At 50.1% G+C, this 20,196-nt stretch overlaps 3 protein-coding genes across 3 annotated transcripts in view; 2 read left to right on the forward strand and 1 right to left on the reverse strand.

The window, feature by feature from the left end:
* LOC115312639 (arylsulfatase B-like) overlaps positions 1-20,196 on the forward strand; it is a 45,526-nt gene that overhangs the window by 15,604 nt on the left and 9,726 nt on the right. Inside the window, exons 4-7 of the mRNA XM_042288521.1 lie at positions 13,207-13,314; positions 13,437-13,562; positions 13,756-13,882; positions 17,019-17,312. Of these exons, the coding sequence (XP_042144455.1) occupies positions 13,207-13,314; positions 13,437-13,562; positions 13,756-13,882; positions 17,019-17,312 (655 nt within the window). The remainder of the gene's footprint in view (positions 1-13,206; positions 13,315-13,436; positions 13,563-13,755; positions 13,883-17,018; positions 17,313-20,196) is intronic.
* On the forward strand, positions 3,478-6,471 carry LOC121047345 (putative nuclease HARBI1). Its single transcript, XM_042287697.1, has 4 exons — positions 3,478-4,268; positions 4,634-4,848; positions 5,773-6,133; positions 6,359-6,471. The coding sequence occupies exons 1-3, from the start codon at positions 3,666-3,668 to the stop codon at positions 6,089-6,091; spliced, it is 1,137 nt and encodes a 378-aa protein (XP_042143631.1). The 5' UTR covers positions 3,478-3,665; the 3' UTR covers positions 6,092-6,133; positions 6,359-6,471.
* LOC120843160 lies at positions 6,142-7,738 on the reverse strand. The gene is made up of 2 exons (XM_040214406.3): positions 7,464-7,738; positions 6,142-6,711 (listed from the first exon to the last, which is right to left on the reverse strand). The coding sequence occupies exons 1-2, from the start codon at positions 7,636-7,638 to the stop codon at positions 6,224-6,226; spliced, it is 663 nt and encodes a 220-aa protein (XP_040070340.1). The 5' UTR covers positions 7,639-7,738; the 3' UTR covers positions 6,142-6,223.

Here is a 20,196-nt window from a genome sequence, read left to right on the forward strand (position 1 = left end):
CAGGAAATATAGTCACGAGCTGGTGTTCGCTTCTGGCTTCAACTCTTGGTAGTCGTATGGTCAATACAGGGTCCAATTGCTAAGTTGGCGTCGTCTGACGGAAATGACGTTCCACGATGAAGCAAGAGTGGGGCGTTCGGAGGCCTTCATAGTTCTAGGTGGTGTTGGTTCAGTCTTAGGTCCCTTCTGCACAGTCTAGCACGCTCTCCTCCACTTTTTGTTTCTCTTCCGCCGTTCTGTATTAATGCGATCAATGCAATGGGTGTGTTCGAATCAACAATTCGGGGAAGGGGTTAGCAAAACCGTGATAGGTTAAAATAAAGGAAAGAAAGAAAAGGCAAACAATGGTAATAACGAGTTTAAATACCCATTTTTGTTTTTGACGAACCTCACACAAATCTCGGCTCAAAAATATCAGAATATTGCCGTCCGCGCAGCTGGCCAAGTAGGCACCAAGCGCGTGGCTTAGCGGTTATCGGGCCTGCCTTCCACGCGAAAAGCCAGGGTTCGATTTCTGGGAGCGAGGCATCTTTTGTTATTCCTGCGATTTAGTTTTCTGGTAAATTTGAGAATTGTGTTGCTTGTTCGAGGTCCGAATGTTCTACGCGTCGAACATTCTACGCCGATCATTCCAGAAGCTCACGCAGGTACATAAGGGGCTCCGTGTGACGAGCCGCAGTCAGTTTCGCCCCAGCGTTCGACTCTGCTGTAACGCCGACTTTGACGCCCGCGACGCTCTGCTTTATTTTTCTCCTTTTTTATGTTTTGGGCACAAGTTCGCCCCATTAAACGTTTAGTTTTTCCAGTTATTATCGCGTCATCACTTTTCATTCGTGACATTTTGATGAAGGTGCGGGGTATCGCTTTCTATGCCCGGTAAAGCGTACACCTACGAAGACATCCCGGCCAAGTGAAGTGCTCAGCCCCGGAAGGCAACCCTTCGCAGAAGACGCCAACGTCCGACCAAGCCGCCGTGCCAAAGACCAACCACCGGGACTCGGACGCCTGCCGCAGAAACCAGAAAAAAAGACCGCGACCATGACCGCTCCACCCGTCGTTGTCCTACCCGTCGCTCCTCGCACGCCCGCGTCCTTCCACGGTGAGCCTCATGAAGACATCGAGGACTGGCTTCAACAGTACGAGCGGGTGGCCCAGCGCAACCAATGGGCAGACGACTACCGCCTGCAGAATCTTTACTTCGTGCTCGAAGGAACGGCCAGGCACTGGTTCGAGAATCGCGAGACTTTGTTGATCTCGTGGACCGCCTTCAAGAATGAGCTGAGACGAACTTTCACCAACCACTATCGACGGGAGATGGCCGAGGACCTTCTTCGAATAAGGACCCAGGGCGCAAACAAGACCATCACCAGTTTCGTTGAGGATGTTCTGCGCCTGGTCGCTCACACCGACCCTCAAGCCACCGACGAAAAAAAGTTGCGGATCCCGATGCGAGGTGTGAAGGATGACATCTTCGGAGGTCTTGTTCGCAACCCCCCATCCACCGTCGAAGGTTTCGTCACGGAGGCCACGAACATGGAATGTGCCCTCCTCGCAAGCGCAAGCCACTACCATCGGCACTCGAGCGTCGCTGCTGCTTCTGCATCGGGCTACGACATCAGCCCTAGCATCCCCGGCCTTCGCGACATCATCCGCGACAACATCCACGACATCGTCCGGGAGGAGTTTAAGAAGCTTCGGCCAACTGCTGAGAAAAGCCACCTCGCTTGCATTCCTTCTTTTTTCAGGAACACAATTTTTTTTTGGGAAGCCGCGGTAGCTGAACGTCTATCCTGCGGCTTCTTGATGTGGTGTTCCAATAAAGTTGTTTCTCTCTCTCTCTGAACGCCCGGCCTTAATCTCCATTGCCGAGGTCGTCCGAGACGAGGTTCAGCGAGCGTTCCTACCAGATGCCCCTGTCACCGTGGCCACACCCGAAGAACCGACAATGACCTACGCCGCCAATGCCCGACGACCGCCGCAAGCTCACCGCCAGGTCACGGCACCACCCCGACGTGAACGTCCAGCGCTGCAGTTTTCCCGAAGCCAGCAAGATCGAGCGCACGCCCACCCAGAAAAAGCCGTGCCACGAAAGACCGACGTGTGGAGGACGGCCGATCGACGCCCGTTATGCTATCACTGCGGTGAAGCCGGCCACATTTACCGTCGATGCCCCTATAGACAACTGGGGCTGCGCGGGTTCCACCCGAGCGACCCGCGCCCAAGATACGACGAACGCCCTCGCGACATCAAGGAGTACCTCCGACGCTCGCCCTCCCCAGTGTCGTCTCTCCGCCGTGAAGACCGCTCCCCATCGCCACGACGTTCAGCGCCCCCAGCGTAACGACCCCGCCTAGAGCCTATCTCCCCTGCGTCACCGGGAAAACTAAGTGCGGCAACGCCCGGAGGTGACGTTGCCGAAAACGCTCCCACTCTCCCGACGCCCGCATCGCACCGACGGCCCTGCAACGGTGTCCAACAGCCTAAACGTGGCTATCGACGGCCTCGACGCATCGGCACTCGTGGACACCGGGGCAGACTACTCAGTCTTGAGGGGGAGGCTCTCTCGCCGCCTGTGAAAAGTGACAACGCCGTTATGGACCTCAAATACGACCCGCCGGAGGGCATCTCTTCACACCAGTCGGGAGATGCACCGCTCGCGTGAAGATCCACGGTGAGACGAGCCCTCTGAAATTCGTCATTCTACAAGACTGTGCCAGGGACGTCATTCTGGGCATGGACTTTCTGTGTGAATACGGCGCCGTCATCGACCTTGGTGAAAATAGATTTACGCTGCGGAAACCTGTTCCGCCTTTAGAGAAAGCCCAAACAGCGTCAGCCGCCGTCTGAGTCGCCGCCGACCACGTGAACCTGCCGCCGCGATCAAGTGTTGTCGTACCCGTCGTGACCGATACAGCTACCTGCGGCGAAGTTGTCTTGGAAGGCAACCTACAATTGCTCCTGGGGAGAGGAATCGGCGTCGCTAGAGGAGTGACTAAACTTCAGGATGGCCGCACCGTGGTCCTCGTGACGAACTTCCGACAAGAAAGGCAACACCTCACGAAAGGTGCCGCTGTGGGCCATGTCGAGGAACTTCAAAACTCCGCCGAAATCGCCGCGATTGCTGACAAATCATCGCCACCTCAGCAAGACATTTTGCCGCCAGCGCAGCTCGACATCGACCCGAAGCTTCCAGGCCCGAAACGACGACAGCTGATTGACCTCCTCCTCGAATACAGCGACTGCTTCGCGACGTCGATGAAGGTGCGCCAAACCACAATTGCGAAGCATCGCATCGTCACCGAGGACGACGCACTCCCTGTGCACCGATCGCCGTACCAAGTCTACATAAAAGAACGGGAGGTCATCCAACAGCAAGTGGAAGAAATGCTGAGCGACGACATAATCCAGCCTTCAAGCAGTCCGTGGGCCTCTCCAGTCGTGCTGGTTAGGAGGGAGGACGGAACGCTTACCGCCGAATTCATAGATCCCACTTCACTCGAACTTAACTTCCAACGCCCTTGAGTGGGTGTCATTACGTTTCATAAATCCCCCTTCACTCGAAACGCTCCCTCGCCTCGCACTTCACTCGGACTTTTCTCGAAAAAATTCAAGTGAGCGGTGGCACCGCCCTTCAACTACACTCGAGCCTCCCTTCATCGCAAAAGATGGCGGGTTACCCGGGTTATCGGAGTGATGCCGCTCGCAGGATCGCGTCTTTTGAGTTCGCTACTCGTGCGTGCGACCTTGTGTTCGGCGTTATGTACCCGCTCGGTCCGTCGGTGCCGCGGCGTAATCTATCGGACCGCCTGAACCCGATGGAGCTGTACAGTGACCGCCAGTTCCTCGCGAGATATCGCTTTACGAAGACGACGGTGAGGGAACTCCTGACGCTGCTGCCTCTCCAGCAAACCGGCGACAACCGAGGACTGCCGCTCACCCCCCTGCTCCAGTTGCTGGTCACCCTTCGCTTTTACGGCGCCGGGACCTTCCAGATGGTAGCGGGAGACCTGGTGCATGTCTCCCAGCCGACTGTCTGCCGCACAGTGAGGACGGTGACGACGCTCATCGCGAGGGTGCTCTTCCGAAGGCTGGTGCACTTCCCGGCTGCGTCGGAGTACCACGGCGTTATGCGCGACTTCTACGCAATGGGGCAGTTTCCTGGCGTCACGGGTTGCATCGACTGCACCCACGTGCGCATCAGAAGCCCCGGCGGAGATGATGCGGACGTTTATCGCAATAGGAAAGGAGTCTTCTCCCTGAACGTCCAGGTGAGCTCATATTTCTTATACCCCCTTTATTGACGTAGCTTGCCTACTAAACTGCCAGGCTGGGAAGCATGGGTAATGCTCACGCAAAACGATTTCAGCTGTTCAACCCGATCATTGTAAAACATAGGGAAACCCTTTCATCAGCTGTGTTGTTGCTGCTTATTGTACACCTCTGGGCCCGCTCGAAATAGCCATTGCACAGCCTATACCTAGCTTGCATATGCGACGTTATTTACGGGCAACAGGCACGTAGCCAGCCCCGGGGGGGGGGGGGGGGGGGGGGGGGGGGCAGTTGTTTCACTTGTTTTCGAGCATGAGCCAACTGGCCCAAATTGCCGTATTAATGCAATGTTATATACCTGCAGGCCATCACCGGCCCACAGCTACAGTTCTTTGATGTTGTGGCAAGTTGGCCAGGATCTGTGCACGACAGCCGCATCTTTGATGGCAGTCGTGCGCGTGCCCTTTACGAGGAGAGCAGAGTGCCCGGCGTCCTGCTGGGGGATATGGGCTATGCCTGTCTCCCTTTCCTGATGACGCCGCTCGCAAACCCTGGAGCGGCAAATAGTCCCGGAGGGAGGTAAGCCAAATCATCGGCAGAAGTATAAGATTTGTTTTGGTACTGCACTGACAAGATCACTAATGTCTGTAATAGCAGGCAGTCATTGCCGGTGACAAACAGTTCTTCAAGCGTTTCATGGACAGATCACTTCGCCGATATCCAATGTTCTTTCCTACCTTGCCGAACCCTTGGCGGTTTCGACAAGGCTTGGTGCAAGCTCGAACTTGAGATTATTTTAGCACCGAGATGTTTCAATGGCGCCCTGTTATGGTTTCCATCCGTGACGTCACGAGTGGGATTTGCCTCGACGTGACGTCACCAGTTGTTATCCTGTCTACTTACCATCAGGTGCGACGACGACTTCGGTGGTGTGTTTAAAAAGCACAGTGGAAGCTAGGAGTCATTGCAATCCGAAAGTAACACCGTCAAAGCTGACAATCTGACAATGCTCATATGCCCACGGTTTGGCCAATCGTCGAAAGCTGACCGCAGCGGCGCTTTTGGTCGCGCACATCGCTAATGAACCATTTCCCCTAGCAGAGCGGAGCAAAGCGAGGTGTGATCGTGTGGTCTGTTTAAGACATAGCTTGCCCCGCCGTCGGTGGTTCATTCACTAAAAAGTAAATTCAGTCTAATTTTTCTTTTTCAGCATTAGGCAAATGAAAAAAAAATCATAAGATTTGACGACCGCGACCACTAAATTCAATCCACCTAGCAGAAGAAACCGTTTGTCGACGAAATGTCGCAAGAACGAAAAAGTTTCCATGAGATGTCAACAGTATCATGAAGCCGTGCGTGCACGAAAAGTTGTCAATAAAACATATCTAACCTCGACAAAAGAATGTCAACCTGTTATTTCCATACTGAAAAAGAAAATACAGTGATTGCAAGTATGTTCCCAGATGCCTAAAAATCGATCACATGCCTTATAATTTGATTTAGGTACAACAAGGCCCAGATCCGAACGAGGAACTCCGTCGAGAGGGCCTTTGGGGTCTGGAAGAGACGATTTCCCTGTTTGGATATGCGGCTCCAGCACAAGACTCGCCACTCATGCAGCATCATCACCGCGTGTGCGGCTTTGCATAATCTGGGACGTGCAAGAAATGAGCCCCTACCTCCTCCTCCACCCCCGCCACCAAGTCCCAGGGCACGGAATGCCAGAAGGCGGCGGCAGCCACACCTGCCACCGATTCTCCCGGAGGACTCTCCTTCGGGTCTGCGTATCCGGCAGAACATCATTCTGCTGAGCTTTACGTGAGCTGCACGTAGGCTCAAGAGGCCCATCACACAGGCCATGAAGGTGAGGAGTCGTACTTCCAAGTGTGTGATACTTCAGTTTGACTTTAAAAGTGAACCATCAGTAAAGCAGGCATAGCAGTTTGAACATGATTTATTGTGCAGCCTTCTGGCTCAGCTCCTGCAGCAGTATGTTTTCCTTGATACACAGGAGCTTCATCTCCATTTCGTGAATGGCATTTCTTTTTTTCAGCTCGTCCTCGCGCAATTTAATTTCCATTTCATGCAGCGCAGCTCTCTTGCTGAGTGCGTCGCGGTGGTCCTGTTCAAGGAAGTTGCAGCGCAGGGCATGCTCCTGCTGGACAAAGGCCATCCTCATATCGTTTTCCTCTGCGAGGCTCCTTTCCAGCAGCGCCATACGTCCTCCGACCTGGCGGGCACCACTGCCCACAGCTGCTGCCGCACTACCACTGTTGCACGCTGCAGCAGCCGCAGGTGTAGGAGCTGGTGACCCTGCAGTAGATGTCTGGCTAATCAGGCAAGCTGCTGGGGCTGCTGCAGGTCTATCAGCGATGCAGGCAGCCGCTGGTGACAGTGGTGCACCGACGTCTGAGGCAGGCCCAGCTGGTGAACCGGGCTCCTCTGCAATTGAAAGAACACGTAGATGTTATGAAGTGAACAATGGGACATACATGAAGAGTAGAAAGGGTTTTTATAAGTTTGAGATTGTATTTTTGTTTTTCATGCAGTTGCAATTTGAAGTATTTGATTTTTTTTTTCTGCTGCTGATCTAATGTGTAACAATGTTTTCATCCATTTTGAACCTGTGCCATAAACTAGGCCACTAGATCACCTAACCGTTTCCACCTTTTGGAGTGCTTGGTATAGATATTTCTTGGCAGAAATCATGCTATGATTATTTTAATACCCTGTGCTGTTTGTTTCTTTGTCAGGGGAGTATGGTCATTGTTAGTCTGCAGTAGTTGCCATGTACTGTTTTGAAGCTGTATGGAACCCAGCCCTGCAATGATATATGTTACCTTGTACATAAGTAATGTACATGCTGTTCGCACCATTTGTTCATTTTTACTAAATTATCTTGAAATTGAATGTTGTCATGCACACTTTTTACTTTGTTATTGACGACACAGTCATCTGCAACAAGATTAATATTAGATGAGATGGTTGCTGCAAGGTCATTCATGATTATTAAAAAACGTAGGGGTGCCAGTATGTACTACTGAGGAACACCAGGTGAAACATTTCTGAAGGCAGACTCATTATGATCTATAACCGTATCCATGCATATCCATGAGAAGATCAGTGGGTAAAGACGAAAAGGTACCAGTTTAGAAAGTACAGGTCAAGACATGGAAACGGTTCAAGCATTCTACCCAAGTCGGCATCAAGAGGGTCCTCCTCGCCGTCCAGCATCGGCTGCAGTAGTCGGAGAACTGGGAGGCTGCAGACCGGGGGCAGATAGGGTGCCCCATCGCTGTCCTCCATATTTTCCTGTCTGTTGAACACGTGTGAGGCCACCGCCCCAACCAGCACGGAGGTGGCGCTCATTGGCTTGCCAGGTGGCCCCCCTCCTAAAGGAGCAAACAGTAGTCAATCTAGGCACTCCAAGTTCTAATGTTATCTAAGATCTGTTTTCCTTTTTAAATATACCCCGATGTATAGGCATGCATTTGCTGATAGGGAATGTTCATCCCCTCTGCCCCATGCGTAATGAAATGAAATATTGAGCATCTGGGTGTTGTCAGTTGTGATCTACTGTACATGTCCGCCGCAAAAACTGCAAGTAGAATTACTGATTTAACGGTAGTATTATATCGTGCTGCGGTTCCGTTCATGCTGCTCCATTGTCAGGTTATGCAACTGACAGCATTAGGTTGCATAACCGACTTGTCTGCGCACGTTCACGCTCCATCCCCCATGACAGGTATTCCAGAAACAACAGTTCGAAACAAGGGCGAATTTGTGACCGACAGTTCGGGCTACAAATGTGACCCATCGCTCATTCCGAGGCACTTTCAGCGCGATGAGAAACCTGAACGAGAGACTTGCCTGTTTTGTGGACCTTGTTTTTTTCTTTGGAATGGTCCTTCTTCGCTTTGGCCTTCACATTTTCCCACCATTTTTTTAGCTGTTTCACGTCCCGTCGATATACACCGTGGTTGCAGTTATACTCGTTGCAGAGTCGAATCCAAGTTGCCTTTTTTTGTTTAACGACGATTCGTCGGTCTTTTTACATTCGATGATTTTTTTGTACGTCATTACAAGTTCCATCAGTATTGCCTTTTCGATCTCTGTGAACCGCGCAGCGGGTGCCTTGGCCTTATCCATTACACGCTACGGAAATGAAAACTTTAAAAGAACAAACCAGCAGGGCAAGTAAACACGAAAAGGCAACGGCGGTAGTGGCGTTGGAACAAGGATATCGGAAGGACTTGGAATGTATTCAGCATGGATATTGATGGCTATATTGCTGGCCAATTTAGTTTGAAAGAAGATGCACGAGCTACGTTCGTTTCTGAAATCGCAACATGTTTGTTATGTGCTAATATTTCTTTATAAACACAAATTATGTAAACACACTAAGAATTAACTTACTTTTGTGGTCTTACGCAAAGTATAAATATAAATTTTCATTTCTACTCTCGCTCCCGGACGCATCCCGTAGAAGGGCTCCCTTCACTTGCTCGAGTGAAAGCGAAGTGCCATTTCAGAATGGTAAACCTCACTTCAAGTGGAAGTGCCCCTTCAACCGCCCTTCTGTAAGTGAAGGGTCGCCCTTCACTTGGCATGACTCGGAGTGACATCTATGAATTCGGCGGTTAGGTTCTGCGTGGACTATCTGGAGCATAACGCGCTAACGAAGAAAGCGTGTCATCGATTCGGGGGAGTGGATCTCCCCCGATTCGGGGGACATCCACTCCCCCGAATCGATGACACGCTAGACCGGCTGCGCCACTCTCGATAACTTTCATCGATGGACCTGAAGAGCGGCTACTCGCAGATCAAAGTCGACGAACGGGACCGAGAGAAGACAGCCTTCGTCACGCCGGATGGCTTGTACGATTTCAAGGTGATGCCTTTCGGCCTATGCACGGCGCCGGCAACTTAATTTCCAGCGTGTCATGGACACGATACTGGCAGGGTTGAAGTGGCAGAGCTGTCTCGTCTACCTTGACGACTTCGGTGAGCACTTGCGACAACTCCGAGCTGTTCTCTAAGCCATTCAGTCCGCCGGACTCACACTCAAACTGTCAAAGTGCCGGTTCGCCTATGATGAACTGAAATTCCTAGGCCACGTGGTTAGTAACAAAGGTGTCCGCCAAGACACCGAGAAGACTCGCGCCGTCGCGGCATTTCCAGCGCCGTCAGACAAGAAGGCCGTGCGAAGATTCCTTGGACTTTGCGCCTACTATAGACGCTTCGTTCAGGATTTCGCTAAAATTTCCGCACCGCTCACAAACCTCACGAAAGACGCTGAGAAGTTTGAATGGGCCGAGGAGCAGCAGCAGGCATTCGACGAGCTGAAACGACGACTCTAGACTCCTCCTGTGCTTGGACATTTCGATCAGGATGCGGAAACTGAGATTCACACGGACGCAAGTAACGCGGGACTGGGCGCACTACTGGTCCAAGCGCGAGAAGGCATCGAGCGTGTCATCGCCTACGCAAGTCGGACACTGTCCAAGGGAGAGAGAAATTACTCCACGACTGAAAACGAATGCCTTGCGGTCGTCTGGGCAATCGCGAAGTTTCGTCCGTACTTGTACAGGAGCCCGTTCCGCGTCGTGACGAACCACCACTCGCTTTGCTGGCTTGCGAACCTTAAGGACCCGTCACAACGCCTCGCTCGATAAAGCCTCCGACTACAAGAGTTCAACATAACCGTGGTCTACAAGTCAGGCCGCAAGCACAGCGACGCCGACTGTCTGTCCAGAGCCCCTGTCGAAACCCCTTCCGGCTGCAGCGACGACAATGACGACAAGTGCTTCCTAGGAGCAGTGAACACCGACGACATGTCACGACGTCAACGGGACGATCCTGAGCTGCGCGCATTAATCGAGCACCTGGAAGGGGGCAGGAGTACCGTGCCACGTGTCTTCTCACGAGTGGTGCCGACCTTCGCCATTCGACAAGGTGTGCTCTACAAAGAAAACTTCGGGGACAACAACACACCGTGGTTGCTGGTAATCCCGACCGACCTTTGGGAGGAGATCTTTCAAGCATGTCACGACGACCCGACGTGCGGACACCTCGGTTACAGCCGAACATTGGCCCGCATTCGAGAAAAGTATTACTGGCCAAAGCTTCCCAAAGCCGTCCACTTCTACACCCGGTCGTGCCACGAGTGCCAGCGACGTAAGATACCGCCGACGAAGCCGGCAGGTTTCCTGCAGCCGATTCCTCCCCCGACCGCACCGTTCCAGCAGATCGGAATAGATCTGCTTGGCCTTTTTCCGCCGTCGACGTCAGGAAATCGCTGGATCATCCTCGCCACAGATTATCTCACGCGGTACGCCGAAACGAAAGCCCTTCCATCAGGTACGGCTGCTGAAGTCGCCAAGTTTTTCATCGAGTCCGTTGTCTTCCGGCACGGCGCCCCCGAAGTCCTGATCTCAGACCGTGGATCCTCGTTCATGGCCCAGCTGACACAACAGGTGCTTCGTCTCAGCCACACCAGCCATCGTCGCACCACGGCGGACCACCCACAGACCAACGGGCTGACGGAAAGGCTCAACAAGACCATCGCCGACATGATTTCCATGCACGTCGACGTGCAGCACAAGACATGGGAAGAGGTGTTGCCGTACGTCACCTTTGCCTAGAACACGGCAGTGCAAGAGACCACCGGGGTTACACCATTTCAACCGGTTCATGGTCGCAAAGTGTCGACAATGCTGGACGCGATGTTACCCCACGAACCGGCTGTCGACGGAAGCGACGATGCCCAGGTGGTTGCCCAACGAGCAGAAGTCTGTCAGCTCGCCAGACTCCGGATTCAAGCCCAACAACGTATCGACACTGGCTGCTACAACCTTCGTCGTCGGGACGTCCACTTCCAGCCCGGAGATAGGGTGTGGGTGTGGACACCGATTCGCCGCTGGGGTCTCAGCGAGAAACTCCTGAAGCGCCACTTTGGACCCTACAAAGTGCTTCGTCGACTCGGGGATCTGAATTACGAGGTGATGCCCGACGGAACAAGAACTTCATCATGCTGCTCACCGCGACCTGAAGTCGTCCACGTCGTGCGCCTGAAGCCGTACTACGCTCGATAGGACTGTGGACCTTATGTGTTCCAAATGACTTTTCAGTTGACCGTTCTTTTTGTTTGCTTTGTTTTTTGTTGCATCGGGACGATGCACTTTTTAAAGGGGGGAGTAATGCCGCCCGCGCAGCTGGCCAAGTAGGCAGCAAGCGCGTGGCCTAGCGGTCAATAAAGAAAAAAAAAAGCGCGTGGCCTAGCGGTTATCGTTCCTGCCTCCCACGCAAAAAGCCAGGGTTCGATTCCTGGGAGCGAGGCATCTTTTGTTATTCCTGCGATTTAGTTTTCTGGTGAATTTGAGAATCGTGTTGCTTGTTCGAGGTCCGAATGGTTGTACGCGTCGAACATTCTACGCCGATCATCCCAGAAGCTCACGCAGGTACAAAAGGGGCTCCGCGTGGCGAGCCGCAATCAGTTTCGCCCCAGCGTTCGACCCTGCTGTCACGCCGACTTCGACGCCCGCGACGCTCTGCTTTATTCTGTTTCCTTTTTTATGTTTTGGGCACAAGTTCGCCCCATTAAACGTTTAGTTTCTCCAGTTATTATCGCCTCATCACTTGTCATTCGTGACAATATGAATCCCGTCGACGTCGCTCGGCGCAAATTCTACGAACGGCTTTCGTTTGTACGAATTGACATTTGACATTTGTTGTTTTGAGCGGGAGCAGATGCTGGCGCGTACGGTACGACTAGCCCATGTTCATCTATAGTATAGCTCATATATGAGGTCGTCCGTAGCAGTCATTAACTCTACCTTTGGCCCGCCATTCAGATTGAAGCTTGTGCCGGCATTGCCGGCAAGCCCGTCCGGCTCGTTCGTTAGGCTTATGAAGGTTCTCGGGGTAAAGTCAGTAGCGCGTCCCCGCGAACAACGGTTTACGTCCACGCACGGACTCGTCCAGTCGAGCGCATGGATGTCCACACCAACACAAAAGACAGGACGCAAAACTGATTGGTGCGCGTAACACACGGCAAGAGCAGCAGATTAAAATCGCAGAAATTAGAGTCCTCCACACGCTCCGACTGGTTCTGACATCCCGATTCCCGAATGGAACGCTCGCGCGAGGGCTACTGAGCCTGCGGCGCCTGCACTACTGTGGTCTAGAACGTTTCACCTACACGCCGGTTTGCTGGTTCTGACGATGGTGTGTTTTCTGTTGTTTGTGCAGATGTGGAACATCTTTTTCCTGTATTCTTTATCTCCAAAAGTAAAAACGACATTTTGAAAGAATAACGATACTCCCTGGAGTCTCACTCATAACGTAATAACATAAAGAGGATAAAAGCATCGTTGGAGTGTCTCTGGTGGGCTTCACCCTAAATGTCATAAAGTCATAATCCCAGTGTCCCGTGCACATACAAACATTTTAAGCCCTCCTTACACTATCAACATTGTGATTCAAATAATTGATGACTAACGCGCACACACACACAGACACACACGCACACACACTCAGAGGTACGATGTTTTATTAAGAAGTTGGAGGACTCCTGCAATTTCTTTTAGTCCACACGATAAACGCTGTCCGGTAGGTCGTAGGAGATAAAAGGCACATAAAAATTACAAACTTATTTTCTTAGTTGGTGGCGATAGAAGGTACTTCAATTCTTTTGGATATGGCACTGCAGATTTTGATTGCAATATTATATGGTGTTTAGTACGTTTTATGTTCTTATCAAAGCAACATGCCAAAGTTGATTTTTGAGTGCTTCGAGGTCTCCATCAAATAGTAACCATTTTGGTATTTCAGTCATTTTACCACGTAATATTCCAGTACTCCAGAGAACTGAATTTGAGGAGCAATGCTTCTGAGCTTCACTATAAAATAACTGTGACACCAAAAATCTTGTTGCAGTGGCACCTCGGATACTACGATAAAAAGTATGTACCATTGAGGCGTGGATTCGACACATTTCTTGGATTTTACAGCCCCTGCGTGGACTACTTCAACCAGACATTGACGGTAGGATGTCCACCTATCGCAATACCATGCAAAGTAAGTTGAACATTGTCATTGCCTTATTAGTCTATTGCTTACACTCTATTCTAGTTTTTCTATTCAAATACTATTTTCCATACTTTAAGGGTCCTCACACTGGGCATGACTTTAGATCTGGTGATGAGATTTACCGGGAAAAAAATCCACAATACTCGACTTATTATTACACGAATAAAACCATTGAACTGATTCGTCGCCATAATAAATCAACGGTAAGAAAAAGAAATCATGTTTAAGATACTCATGCAAAGATCGTTCCCAACTACGACTAAATGAGAAACAGTGTGTTATCGACATGTATTTTGTGATGACACACAGATTACGTTAAACATTTTACATTATTTTTATTGTTGCTAAAAAATTCTCAGTATTGCGAGCTTATAATTTCTTTTTATATAATTGCAGCCATTGTTCTTGTTTTTAAGTCACCAAGCACCTCACGTAGGTTATGGATCGACGCCTCTCCAAGTTCCAAGTGATGGCGTCAGAAATTTTTCTTACATTAGAGAAGAAAACAGAACTTTATTTGCAGGTCTGTATTAAGTATAACTTTTCACGTGTTTGTTTGGTATTGTTTACTTCAATGGGTGCGTCTGCAAAAGTATGATATAAATAGTATTATTGGTCTATTCAGGACTGCCAATATCAAAATGTTAATATTGTTTTATGGCTTCAGCAACTCACAGAGAGTGATTTCCAGGCTTGGAAATCAGAATACTGTTTCTCAAACTGAATTTTCGAAAAATAATTCAGGTGTCTGGGCAGAACACGTATCTTACAGATTAAACTTCCACCGAAAACAAAATTGGCCCAATATTTATATCGTAAGACTCGTTCGAGAAATTGTGGAACACAATTAAGAAAAAACATGTTTCCGAAACGCTCCTCATTGAAAAAGTGTCTTGCAACGTACATTATTTTAGAAAACGTCTCTCCATCGGGTAAAGTTATTTTCGTTGTGGTCACATACGTTTACATTAGAGGCGCCTGATTGGCGCAACACCCGACAGATGGCGGCACGTAACATCGCCGATGGCCACGACGGAGCGGCCTGCCGTATGCCTCACTCCGCCGGTGAGAGCGATAGTTCTACTTTACCCCGCAGCGCCAGCGGTGGCGCTCGTTATCAGTGAAAGATAGAGTTCCTTTCGGGGGAGTATGTACTTGTTAGCCGCGCGTGCTAAAAGCGCGAGATAGGTGCTTCGAAGGAAGCCTCGGCGGCTGCATGAGCGCTCGTGCAGCGAGTGCTCCAGTCAAGGCAGTAAAGGCTAGCCGCTCGCGCTAGCACAGCGTTCGCGGTTAGTCCATGCTAAGGTAGGTAAAACGAAATATAGTGAGAAAGGAGCAGTACGCCCGGCCCGGCCCGGTGTGGCTATTTAGATTTTTTTTTTTTCATGAAGCCGCAAGTCTCAATTGAAACGAGTGCCAGATTGTATGAATGGTGTGGCAAATCTGTGTAGAATAAAAGCACATGATTCTTTCTGCGAAAAGCTCACTCAGCTGCAGGCTGCGCGTTAATGCTGAATTTTGCTGGCAGTATGAGCGAATATTCGTCTTCTTGTTCCTGTAACCCTTGCCCCGTTTGTATTACCACTGTAATATAGGAGTTATAGTTGGATATAGCTAGGCCGTATGATTTCCGGTTTTTACCGACGCTCGAGGACGCGCAAGCTGTGCCATTTATTCATCTGTGAAGGACAATATAAAATCTGATTCCGCGTTCATAACTTCAGCAATATAAACTTCATTGTTCACAAAAAACAGACCAAGGGAGTCATATAGTTCACAAGCGGAGTACCTTTCGGGAAAGAGGCTTCCGCGAAAGCTTCAATATATTCTCTAGTGAGCTGTTTAGGTCACCAGCCCAGTTTGCCAAAAACGGTCTGAGGAGTTTTCTAAAAAACAGCTCGCAGAGCTCTTCGCTGTGGTAGGGGCCTCGGCAGTTAACACACCACATGAGCGGGCAGTCCATAAGATGTGGAAGCACAGCGCTCGAGAGGACCTTGCAAATCCTTCCACAGCCACGAATCTCTGCAGACTGTAGAGCCCTCTCGGCAAAAGTGCAGACGAGCTTGCACAGCCAGACAGCTCCACGTCGTGGATAGCTGAGTCCTCCGTGGTCAAGGCTAAACATGGACTGATATATGCTCCGTCATGTGATGTATTTTCCTTAAGTTGCGCTTGCATTCAGGACACGTCACCTGCAAAGTTTAGCGGGTTCTACACATTAGCCTTTCTTGCTTTCACTGAGAAATTCTTATTTCTTTGCTAGGTTGAATGTTTCAGCTAATTACTTTGAAATTACGACAGTTTCTACAAATAAAAATGGTCACCTTTTGTTCGCAAACGAAGGCCAAGTAGCCAGCCATGTAAGTCAGCGGTGAGAACTCAAGTTCGGAAGAGACTTCATTGTACTTCATCAACTGCAGGATTTTCTGTTTCACGAGTGGAGTTGGCACATTTCATCGCCGTCTGGCACTCAGAACTAGAACGCGCATTTACATTTCCGGCAGCTTCCAAAATGCTAACACAAACCACACACGCGAGCGCAGAGTCACACTACGATATTTTCGCCGAGCACAGCGGTGCATAGGTGGGGGAAAGCGAGTTTTGCTGCCTTCTGCAACCGCGGCAGCGCCTAGGTATCGGCGAAGCCAATGACAGGCAGATATTTTATCTGGGATGTGGAGCAAGAGCGCGTTGGGCGTTGGTTGGGCGCCTTCTCTATACTCCGTTTCACCTTATGTTGTACTGCAGCGAAGGCTGGAAGCGCGAGCTCATAGCGTTGACAGCTGCCCTTACTGCACGAGAGCTTGTGCCACCGAGATCTGCCCCAGAGCAAGGAGTTCCCGCTTACAGCCTTTCCTGCGGTACAACATAAGATGAAACAGAGTATAGCTTTCAGCTCACAAGACCGCTCACCAATGTGCAGCGCCCCCACGGAAAATGAGAGAAGTTCTCCTTTCACGCGCGCTCTTTTGTTTTCGAAAAAAACATCGGCAGGCCGCACCAACAGGGGGGGGGGGGGGGGGGGGGGATCTAGTGGCAGTGCCACGACTGCCGTTTTTCTCGACCTCAGCAATAGCAGACGTTTCTGTGCTAGAAGCGATGCGCGCTTTCTCTGCAAGAATTGTCAACGCAGGCTTATTTCATACTACCGATACGATTTTAGCCCATGCTGTTTCCAGATGCAAGTCATCTTACGAAACGATACGAGTACATGAAAGGATAAAACATCGAGGACGGAAATGGAAACAGCACTTCTGTCATTTAGCAACAACAATGATGTTATATCCTGTCATGCAATCGTATATCTTGACCAACACGCTCGTTTCCAATTATTAAGTCATCTTCATGACCAATGAGCCAATGAGACACCTATGGTTAGCACACTGCCCCCGTTGGTAAAGATTTCAGAGTTTTCATTTCTAATTTTTTACTCCTATAATTGTTCAGTGAAAATTTTATACCTTAATGCAAGTTCGCCGGCTACTTCTGCGCGAAATTTCAGCTTGATACATTTAGAAACCGATTTACGCAGTTCTTTGAAACAACCATCGATTTCGTTGACACACCCTTGCAACATATGAATAACACAATTTTCGTAAAGCAGATTTGCATTTATTTAAAACATGAAAGAATTATAAATGTGTATTTTGTCTCTTAAGGTATGGTGGATGCACTGGATCAATCAGTTGGTAGAGTTGTTGCTGCTTTGCAAAAGGAAAACTTGTTAAACGACACTATCCTCGTGTTTGCTTCTGACAACGGCGCACTGCCCTGGGGATTCCAGTCAAATCGAGGCTACAATTGGCCCCTGAGGGGTGGAAAGTTTACCCTATATGAGGGTGGCGTAAGGGGCACAGCTTTTCTATGGAGTCGTCGTCTGAAGAACACGAAGCGTGTCTCCAACCAGCTGATGCACATCTCAGATTGGCTTCCGACGCTCTACTCTGCAGCGGGTGAGTATTACGAGTACAGGGTAGGGTGTATTGTAGTCCACAGATACCCTAAATAAAAAAGCTGTAAAAACTGTACTAATGCGGTTTCAACAACTGTGTTGTAAGGCCAGGGGGACCGAATACAGCAGGCTATCATCACGATAACTAAAGTAAATACTATAAACGACTTGATTTTCGCGAGGACCCAGTGTTCGCGAATTTCGCGAATCACCTACAGTTCTCAAAAAATTGGTTTCGCGAAACATTCCGGTAACATGTAAACACATTGGAAACTATTTTGAGATCCCACCGCGTCACGAAAATTAGAACCGGCAAATTATTCCAAAACTTCAGCTTTGACCTAAATCGCGAAATATCGAGCCCGTGAAAAAAAAAAAAAGTTGTTTACATTAGCAATTTTTTTTATTTTTTTTATTTTACTTTTTAATTAGTGAAGATAAACCTGAAGTTTTAATTAGAAACGTGCTGAGCTACAGTGAAAACAACTAGATCAGTCAATTTCAGAAAGACTTGAAGCGCGTGGGAAGAAAGGTGGCGTGCTCAAATTACCACTCGTGAAACGGCCGCAAGGCTGCAGGTGCAAAAACAACCCACCGAGCGGTATTTTCGTCTCTTATCATCCGCGTTATCACACCGCCAGCTTTACGCCTGTTGCACGAGTGATAAATGCATGTTATCCCGAAGAATCCGTTTTATGGTTCCAGTGTCTATAATATATATATATATATATATATTGGCCGTCTTAGAACAATCTATTCTCTATCTTGATCTTGCCTACCTAGCCAATATCTTAACGAGAAACTATTGGAAGCGTGCGACAAGACAATGACGTCACGGTCTTGTCTTGGAGACACACCATCGTTCCAACGACACGAGGATGCTGTCATTGAGAGCCATAGTTATTTTTAGAGCGCAGCTCTTAGGCGCCCGTTTCCAGCTTGAGCGGCGTCGGCGTCGGCGTCGCCGTCGGCGTAACCGCGCGGTGCATTATGGGTAAATTTCCCCGCTAAATCTAGCGGAAAAATTTCCCCGCTAAATCTAGCGGAGAAATTTCCCCGCTAAATCTACCGGAAAAATTTCCCCGCTAAATAGCGGAAAAATGTTCCCGCTAAGTAGCGGAAAACTTTTTCTGGGGGTTACGTGACCACACGTGACCTTTGGGAGGGGGTCATGTGACTCCGCCAAGGTCACGTGACCTCAGGTCACGAGGCCACCATTCCCCCGAGGTCACTTGACGCCCCCCCCCCCGAGAACACGTGAACCTCAGTACCCTTCCCTCCTCCTCCTCAAGAGCTGCGCTCTCATTCGGCGTTACAGGGAGTTGTAAGCGGCTTTCATTTTTTTTTATTTCTTTTTATACAAGACTGGTAGGTTGAGAACACCGATCCTCTCCTTGCATTGGCAGAGACAGCCACGACCATCTCAATCCCTGTACGTCTAGTGGATGCGCCAACGAGCGAAGGTCTATTGGATAAAATGAGGAAGGAAAATACTTCTGCGGATTTGATCAGTTACTGGCACCCGTAAATATGAATGTCGTTCCGTAGCGCTTTTCCGAACCGTCGAAGGCACACATTCTTCGTAGAGCCGTGTTCCAGCGCAGCTACGCGAAAACGTGGAGGAGTTTATACAGTATTTGCCACTTACAATCGCGGGTGACAAGAGTGAACCCGAGCTCCGAGCAAGCCCTGCAGGGCCGAATGTCGCGAGATGACACGCAGAGAAACGCGGGACGGCGGTAGGTTTTCGATTGTCAAGGAGCGAAACCTTAACTCCGGAGCGAGATCGAGAAACGTGCGGTCAAAGCGCCATGGGCGTATCAGAAGGGGTCGTAGCGGGCAGCGCTTCACTGTGTGGTGTAACGCGGACGCTGCCATTGGAGGCGTTGCCAATCTTATATAGAGAAAATGTATGCTAGAGGTTCAACTGGTGCTAATGTGCTGTTCTAAATTGAAGCAGACAGAAACCAGTCGAAAACTGATTTACGGTGACGCATTTCAGCGAAAAAGAGTGAAAGCCGTTTACAACTCCCTGTAACGCCGAAATAGAGCGCAGCTCTTGAGGAGGAGGATGGAAGGGTACCGAGGGAAGCGTATACCCCTCCTCCCTCCTCCTCGACTCCTTATCATCCTCCTTCCCTCATTCTCGAATACCCTCTGGGGGGGGGGGGGGGGGGGGGTTACGTGACCTCGGGGGGAGGTGTTCACGTGACCTCGGGAGGGGGGAGGGGGGTCACCTGACCTTGGAGGAGTTCGCGTGACCTGGGGGAGGGGGTTGTGGTGAAGGAATAATAAGCGTGTACTCCGAAGAAATTAGCCGAGACAAGGAGAAGCGCCTGGTTCGTGTGTTCTACTAGCGTGCATCTGTCTCCAGGCGCGCGGGTGTTGCGCGCCCGAGAACATCCTCTTTTATTTCTTTTATGCTGAGTACTCCGCGCATGTCACGCTCCGCATCTGTGGCCACTACAGATGCGGAGGTGCGGAGATGCTAAATCCCACCAGATCCCTTGGTAGGATTTATGCCGGATTTGATAAATCCTGCCAGTGAACTGCCTGTGTTGCGGAGACGTGAGAGGCAGGGGTTTTCTCAAGATGTGCCGGCTTGAGGCGGTTAAGGGCTACTGTATCGTCCTTGCCGTTGATGCGAAGTACAAACGTGTCGGGCCTTCGCTCAATCACAGGAAACGGTCCTTGGTAGTGAGGACGCAATGGCTTGCTTTGATGGTCTTGGCGTACAAAGACGTGGGTGGCGGTTTTGAGGTCTCCGGTGACGTAAGGAGATTTACTTCGGCCTATTCGAGCCGGAATTGGTCGAACATTGTCGAACAGTTCTCGGAGAGTTTTGGCATAACCTTCGGACCGGTAGTACGATGTGTCGGACTCGA

Source organism: Ixodes scapularis, unplaced genomic scaffold (genome assembly GCF_016920785.2).
Source record: "Ixodes scapularis isolate PalLabHiFi unplaced genomic scaffold, ASM1692078v2 PGA_scaffold10__122_contigs__length_95168666, whole genome shotgun sequence".
NCBI classification, from domain to species: domain Eukaryota; kingdom Metazoa; phylum Arthropoda; class Arachnida; order Ixodida; family Ixodidae; genus Ixodes; species Ixodes scapularis.

Coding starts and splice junctions, on each gene's coding strand:
- LOC120843160 (XM_040214406.3), bottom strand. CDS start 7,638: ATGAGCGCCACCTCCGTGCTGGTTGGGGCGGTGGCCTCACACGTGTTC. Junction 6,712..7,463: donor CCCTCTTGATGCCGACTTGG/GTAGAATGCTTG, acceptor TTTCAATTGCAG/AGGAGCCCGGTTCACCAGCT.
- LOC121047345 (XM_042287697.1), top strand. CDS start 3,666: ATGGCGGGTTACCCGGGTTATCGGAGTGATGCCGCTCGCAGGATCGCG. Junction 4,269..4,633: donor TCTTCTCCCTGAACGTCCAG/GTGAGCTCATAT, acceptor ATATACCTGCAG/GCCATCACCGGCCCACAGCT. Junction 4,849..5,772: donor GCAAATAGTCCCGGAGGGAG/GTAAGCCAAATC, acceptor AATTTGATTTAG/GTACAACAAGGCCCAGATCC.